The sequence below is a fragment of the Quercus suber genome, unplaced genomic scaffold (assembly GCF_002906115.3).
Source record: "Quercus suber isolate HL8 unplaced genomic scaffold, Cork oak 2.0 scaffold_634, whole genome shotgun sequence".
Taxonomy (NCBI): domain Eukaryota; kingdom Viridiplantae; phylum Streptophyta; class Magnoliopsida; order Fagales; family Fagaceae; genus Quercus; species Quercus suber.
Window position 1 is genome coordinate 270,759 of NW_027070076.1, and position 7,673 is coordinate 278,431.

General features: G+C 34.5%; 1 protein-coding gene across 1 annotated transcript; it reads left to right on the forward strand.

The window, feature by feature from the left end:
• The first annotated feature begins 3,141 nt into the window (after positions 1-3,141).
• On the forward strand, positions 3,142-6,924 carry LOC111997933 (uncharacterized). Its single transcript, XM_024030066.2, has 5 exons — positions 3,142-3,528; positions 4,778-5,032; positions 5,398-5,479; positions 6,238-6,316; positions 6,429-6,924. The coding sequence occupies exons 1-5, from the start codon at positions 3,232-3,234 to the stop codon at positions 6,487-6,489; spliced, it is 774 nt and encodes a 257-aa protein (XP_023885834.1). The 5' UTR covers positions 3,142-3,231; the 3' UTR covers positions 6,490-6,924.
• The last annotated feature ends 749 nt before the right edge of the window (positions 6,925-7,673 follow it).

A 7,673-nucleotide genomic window follows, 5' to 3' on the forward strand; every position in this document is an offset into this window, starting at 1 on the left:
TGCTCTTTTCACCAGGGTGACGTACCAAGAGGTTCTATTGGTAAAGAGTGTATGTACTAGAAGACCCTGAACAGTGCTGCCTTGCTACTCCAACTCAGAGAGACCAAAGAGAGTGTCCGATGGAACAAGACTCAAGTAGTAGCCCGGATGATCAACAAGTGAAGGCCAAGATCATTGAAAGGGGAATATATAATGTAAGAAACTCTTAGGGAGAGAGGGATCGAGAAATGAAGCAAAGAACACTGTAACCATCAAGGATAGACTTTGTATCACACTTAGAGAAATATATGAGAGTTATCTCCACAGACTGTGCCAGGACGATTTTCTTCAGTTTAAATTAGTTTATTTTCCTTTTCTTGTCACATGAATCCATTATTCTCATTGCTCAACTCTTAAAGCCCAATTTTCCAACTCACTCTATACAAATTCATTGTATTGGGCATTTTGGACCTAAGCTCATTCATCAGTTGGCTAGGGACTCAAATTGTGCCCTACAAAAATGTATTTGAAAAAATTGTAATCAATTTTTTAGTCAATTTTCTAATTTTTAAAATCTTTAGATATTTTTTAGTCAATTTTTCTAATTTTTTAAATTTTAATATCTCCATTTATATTTTAATTAATTACTAAATTAATAATGACATAATCATTACTCAACTTCTAATCAAACCATAGCCCAACCTCAATTAAAATCTTAAATGCAAAATTTTGATACAGTACCTTACATACTGTTCCTTAAATACCCCTTTTAAATTGCTACCATCTGTCTAATTAATAATCTCATTAAATGGTGTTTAAAACATCTTTTTTTTTTTCTTTTCTCCTCCACACACACACAATACCTGATGGCTTATTGCCCAGTAGATGAAGGATTTTGTCTTTTTGTTCTTCTCTTTTCTTTTAGTTTGTTCATCTTCCTTGATTTTATTCGAAACAAGAAACTCATAGATATTTTTAGAGCAACATTGATGGTTTGAGTGGCGAGCGGTGAGCAACAGAGTTATCTAAGTTGGGGAACAACGCTCTCTATGTCGAGTTGAGATGGTGGATCTTGGCAGCGATTCCTATCGGTTGGGTTGAGTTCGACAATGGCTAGCCATGGGGCCTCTCAGCAGTGACTGGCATTAATACTAAGGGTGGGTCTCTCTCATGGGAGGCTTCCTTTTTGGTTGGGTGGCTTGTTAAAAGCCTCACAAACCAAAGCTTCATTGGCTCTAACATCACCCAAAGTATCAAACCACCTATGCCTATGACTTCTAAGTTTCCTTTTGAATTGAAGCTTTTGGCTAGTTGAAAGGAAAAAAACCCAACTAGGGGAAGGGGAAAAAGAGAAAAAAAAAATTAAACCGTTTGTTGAATTTTTTTTCTTTAGACAAATTGTAGCAATTTAAAAGGGATACCTAGGAACAGTATGTAAGTTGCTACTAGGATATACAGTGTAAGGCACGTATCTTAGTCGCTTAAATCTTAAAACCTCCATCTTTTCCAATTCTTTGAACAATTCCATTTTTAAAATTGAACCATAGTCCAACAATTCGGTTTTTAAATCGAACCATAGTCCAATCTCAATCAAAACCTTAAAGCCTCCCCCTCCCCTTTTTCCGATTTTTTGAACAATTCGGTTTTTAAAACCTTGCTTTATAAATGGTTCGTGGGTAAAACCAGGAATGAAGAAAGTAACAAAAGGGAACCAGCAAGCACCAAATACAAATGCTAACCCTACAACTCGGTAAATTAAGGTTTATTTAGCTTCCCTTCTCATAACCACGTACTATATGTATACAAATTGCAAAACTTTACTTCCTGACCAAGTTAAGGTAAAAAGAAGTTATTGCTCAATACCAAAATTGCTACTTCCCACAAAAATCAAAATGAAAAACGTTTACAAAATTATCTAATATATTAACTTGTCTGCCTTCATATGTAGGCCAGACACAAAAGCAACTACAAGCAACTATCTAGTCTTGTGAGATTTGGCCAACTTCTTCTTTCTTTTCTTTACTGCCTTGGGCACTTTAGTTTTCCGAGCCTCCCTCTTCTCCTCTTTAACTTTCTTTTTGTTCTCTTTTCTAGCAGCTTTCTTATCTGCAGGGGTCTCTGAATCAGTTTCAGATGAAAAACTCCCTTCTGATCACTTGAGTTCTCTTCATCTTCGACCGTTTGAGACTCTGTTACACTCTCAAGAGCATTAATCTGACCAGTGGTATTAGCAGAGGACTCTTCAATAGGGTTAGATTTTTTTTTTTAACATAGTCCTTTTTTTTTTTCTAGTTAGTAATTATTTGACAAAGTATAGTTTGCTAAGTTTGTAATTTTATTTTTTTAAATAATAGTTTAATAGTTTACCTTTAACTATTTATTTATTAAAAAAAAACTAAAATTCAAATGTCATAATAACAAGACAAATCATTGACTTACCAACCCGACTTTCCCACTTCCTAGCCACATACATTTACATTAGTTTACTTCTTTGTTTTTTTAACCCCCAAAATCTAGCACCACATGTTATCACTTATTACCATTATATATGTCAGTACTTTTAAGTTTTAAGTCTTATCATATTTAAAGTATCAACCTTTCTACCATTATATCTGTCAGTACTTTTAAGTTTGAAGTCTTATCGTATTCAAAGTTTCAACCTTTCAAAGTTCAAATTCTTTTCATTTTTCAGTTTCACTTCCTCCTTATGGCACAAGACATGGTGACTCTCTCTCTCTCTCTCTCTCAAGACAAGTTTTTCAACATCTAATTTCAGCCAAAGGTTCGAAGCATAGATTTCTCATACATTTCATCCAACATAAGTATCTCTTTCATTTTATTTTCACCAACAAATCTAAGCTTTTCCTTAATATCATTTTAGTGCAGATTTAAGAAGTTTGGTTCTATTTTTTTTCCCCCTTCAATTACAAGAACAGGTTTAACCGCACTGGTTCTCAGCTGAACCTCCCGAAGTGGTCCGGTTCAGTTTTTAAAACCATAAGATACAATTAAAAAAAAAAAAAATTTATTTTGAACGATTGTTACGAGTACATTCTGTAACAACGAGATTTTCAGTTACTAATGCGAAGCTTTCGACGCAATAGGTATCAATAAAAACAAAATTTTACTTTCACACCTTCGACAGCAACAACAACAGTAATTAGTAATTACCAGCTACAAGCTTTTCACAAAAACAAAAAACGATCTTTCTTCTTGTTCTTCTTTTCGCGGCACAACAACAACGCAACGATAATGTCAAACTCCAGCGAACAAACCCTAGAAGAAGATCACGGAGTCGTCGTCGAACCACCGCCCTCCTCCGATCAAAACCCTAGCGAGCAGAGCGAGCAGCAGCAAACTCAGGAATGGGAAACCATGGCTCGCGCTTGGCTCCTCTCGTTCCCCGAGGCCAAAGCTGTGTCCATGGACGAGGTCGAAGCTTGGATCGACTCCAACCACCACTCTCTCCCTGAAGGAATCAGATCAATGCCTCGCTCTGATGTCTGTCAGAGACTCATTTCCATTCAGAAAATGAGACTCCCCACTCAGGTACAAAAAGTACTCCCAATTTTTGAAGAATTTGAATTTGAATTTGGTTAAATTTACTGTCTTGTTTTACAATTCTTGAATCCTTAAGAGTTTGATTGAAGCACAATATTTGCAATAATTTTATGCAATTGGCATCACTAGAAGTACTTGCAATATGTTTGTGTTAACAATTTAAGGCCTATATATGAACTAGGAAGGAAAATGTGGACACTGAACACAGACACGAGACATGGCGAACAAGTTAATTCTTGAAAAATTAGGACATAAAACAGTGGAAATATCACAATTACTTAACAGTATGTATTTTTAGGTATATTTTATGTTTTTTTTTTTTTTGTAATGTTTCAAAATAAATTACAACTATTAAATCTTTAAAAAATTATCTCAAAATTAAAGGAATTTTTTTTTCAATATAGTTTTTTTTTCAACATAATGGGGACATGTATGTATAAGTGTTCTCGGTGTGTCCAGTTCCTTAGGTATTGTACCTTATGCTGTCTAGTTGAATGTAGCTATGTGGTTGCATTGGCCAATCAACCAATAAGGCACATGGTTGAATTTAATTATTGTTTGTGATGTATTTGTTAGTGTAGCTACGTGGTTGAATTTAAGTGGAGAATGTAAAGTATAGTATATAAGGAACTATACCCGAGTTTTGTCCTAAGTTAATAACATTAGTAGGCTTTATGATAAAATAGGTGCAACATAGGAATTGGTAAGAGTAAGAGTGACGTGGGTGGAGGTTGGGAACAATGAGCTCTAGCTCAAATGTCACCTATTCCCACCCTCCCCCCCCAAAAAAAAAGAAAGGGTGAACAGTAATGTTGTGGATTCAAAACCTACTCAAATGTCACTTACCTGAGTTTTGTCCTTAGTTTTTAGCTTTGCAAATTCAGTGATTTGATAAAGATATATATTAGTATGGAAACAAATATAGTTAGTCATTAATAAGTATTGCATGTAGTAGTTGGTGCTGAGGCTTGTATGTGATTTGTTTGAAGGTCCTAGTTCTTCTCCCTTTTATTTTTAGGATTTTGTCTGTGTTATCTTACGTATCTGATACTTTCTTTTTCTTAGTCTCTTACTTTTTGGTAAACAATGTTTTTTTTAAAGGGTTTCTGCTTTCCTTTTTTGCTTTGCCTCGTTGTCATAAAACAAATGTTTTCATATTAGTAACACATACAATTAGAAGGGGAAATTTGTTTTATTATTATTATAACAATGTTGCTTGCCAACCTTCTTATGGCAGGAAAAAGAAGTTAGTCAGTTTGATCTTGAAAATCCACCATATCGATTTCAGCGTACTGATCAATGGAGACCAGTTTATTCTTGGTTAGAATCTTTGGACCAAGAGGAGGTGGTGAAGTCAAAAGAAATTTCTGATTGGCTTAGTGCGAATCCAGACATCCAAGAACAGTTGTGCTCTAGGCATACTCGATATCATTTGATGCACTACATCAAAAAGTGCCATATAAAGATATTGAAGAGGAAGGAAAGGAAAATGGTATAAAACACTTTATCCTATTAACTCCTATTATACTGGGAATTGTTAGTGTCCTATCTGGCACTTGAAGGTTATGGGATGTTCTTATGTTATTTAGAGTTTGACATACCAATGTTTATTAGATAGATGCATCCTACTTCTCATGCATATAAGGCTGATTTTTGCCTTATACTTTTTCTCCTTATTGTGTTTGCGGTCTCAAAGAGTTATTATGCTAATAAATTGGGATATATGGGCTGCTTCTATAAATTCGAACTTAAAAGATTGATGTCTGCTACTATTTACTTATGGTTAATATTTTACTTGACTGTTGTGCATCTATTACTGAATTACAATTAGTTAATGCGACTGGTTTGCTTGAACAGGGTTTGCAGCAGCATCAAAACAAAGAAACTTCTCTAAAGGTTCGCAGAACCGTGATCATGAAACAACCAGAAGAGCTTCAAAGTATGTCTCATTTATGGTGCTTTTCCTATTGTTTTAAAATATTGTTGGATGTCTAATAGAAATGGAATGACTGCTTGCCTTCAAGTCCATCCTCTGCAAAAAGAAAAGGGAGGGGGATAAAGTAGCAGAAAGTTTTGAAATGACATCTAAGAGTTCTTTGAGGTGACACGTATAAAAGGAAAATTTTTAAGCTCAATTCTGGAAGAAGCATGAATCCACTCATTATAAATGTTGTGTATAACAATACAGTAATTATGTTATCATGGGATGTCAAACGTGCCTCCATGAATCCTGTTTATGGCAACAACTTTTGTGTGTGTGTGTGTTTTCACCTCTTTTTGATATACCTTGGCACCTTTCACAGTGCTTTACGTTGCAGTTGGATGTTATACTCAAAAAGAGCATGTTTAAAGGAGTTTTATCTTTTCCTATCATACTTTCATTCAATTTTGCGGTTAGAGTACATGCAGGATAATAATTAGGACCGTCATACACAACCATCACTTAATTGATTGGATTAACCAACCAAAGTTTGCTCCAGTCATTACATACTAATCAGATCATCTACATTTTGCTGTGACAAACATTCCCAAACTTAACGGATGCAGAACCACATGTTTAAATTCTTGTTGCCATTTTTCCTAAGTATGTTTACAAAGTTACTATTGTTCTAGTGTACAATATATGTTACCTGACTTAATAATTTCCAATGCACCCCCGGCTCTTACATTTTCCTTTTCTTTCTCTCTGTTTTGCAGGCAATACTATCATTAATCTACCTAAAGATGGTGATGCATTCTTGACGAAAAGAAAGGAGGCCTATCTCAAATATGAGATGTACGTTGCTTATGAAGTTTTTCTTATTAAATTGCATCTTATGTAGCAGAATTTATTGTTGTGCATATTGCAAGATGCAATGTGCTTACTAATTATGTTAATTGGATTTCAGTTTGGTGGAGTTGGAGAAGCTGCTTTCCCCAATTTTCTCAAAGCAACAAGATGGAAAATAATGAAGAATCTTGAAACTGCAAATCTCTGCCTATGCAAACTCAGAAGTGCCATGCTGATTCCTCTGTACCAAAAGATGTTCTCTCTCTCCAATGCACCTCAAAAGGTTTAGGGAAGTTCTGCCCTGCTTATAGGTATTCCCTTTTCCATTTCATATGCGATTGGGGGGATAATAATTGCTTGTAATTTGTACAAAAATGCCTTAAGAAATTCACTTCAAGTTTGGTGCATTACTTCCATTGATGGATACAAGCAGGACAAGTTGTTGGCAAAATTTTCCATGTAATACTAGGATGAGTATATATTGTTTCTTAGCGAGCATGCTTCCAAGCTCCAAGTTGTATTAATTTTAATGTACTAGTTTTGGTTTCACATTTGCTTTAGGGTCCTAGTATGGACTAATTTGATTCTAATATAAGCCTGTATTTGTCTGCCAAGGTAACTAGGAATATTTATTTACAACCTAGAGATATGTTGTAACATGAGCTGATGAACAATCAAATCACATAGCGATCCGCCCAACTGCCAAATTGATCCCATTCCACAAGTAATATGAAGGCATGCCATCAATTTAATGAGGTGCCCAAGGTTAATATCTGGAGTTGATTCGTTTGAAGAACCAAACGTTATGTACCTATGTTTCAGGTCTCATGCCACAATTATTGTCTTTTTGTTTTTGTTTTTATTTTGGGCTTAGAACAAGTAACGAGGGGATTTGAATAGGTTTTTGACATAAGAGAAATGGACAATATTATAAAGATTAGATGACGGCTCAAGAAATTTAAGACTTCGATTTAGAGTTTTATGATGCTCATTAACATTGTATTTTACCACGAATTATTGTCTTTTGTTTTTTATTTATTTATTTTGGGCTTAGAAAAAGTAATGAGGGGATTTGAATAAGTTTCTTACATAAGAGAAATGGACATTATCATAAAGATGATAGCTCAAGAAATTTAACACTTCGATTTAGAGTTTTATGCATACTCATCAACATTGTATTTTACAAACAAATTTATATATATTTAATTCATTTTACATAAATGTTACTATGTGATTGGATTTTAAAAATTTATGCGAAAAAAAAAAAAAAAAAAAATACAAGTTTGTGTGTTAAGTACCAAGTTCCAACCCACAAAAATCTTGAGCAGTGTGCTACCCACTCGTATAACCTTAGCGCATGAGG

What these genes read in the sequence shown, in the direction of transcription:
- LOC111997933 (XM_024030066.2), top strand. Translation starts at nt 3,232, where the DNA reads ATGTCAAACTCCAGCGAACAAACCCTAGAAGAAGATCACGGAGTCGTC. An exon ending in ACAACCAGAAGAGCTTCAAA is followed by an intron (nt 5,480 to 6,237) that starts GTATGTCTCATT and finishes TCTGTTTTGCAG; the next exon opens with GCAATACTATCATTAATCTA. An exon ending in GCCTATCTCAAATATGAGAT is followed by an intron (nt 6,317 to 6,428) that starts GTACGTTGCTTA and finishes ATTGGATTTCAG; the next exon opens with TTTGGTGGAGTTGGAGAAGC.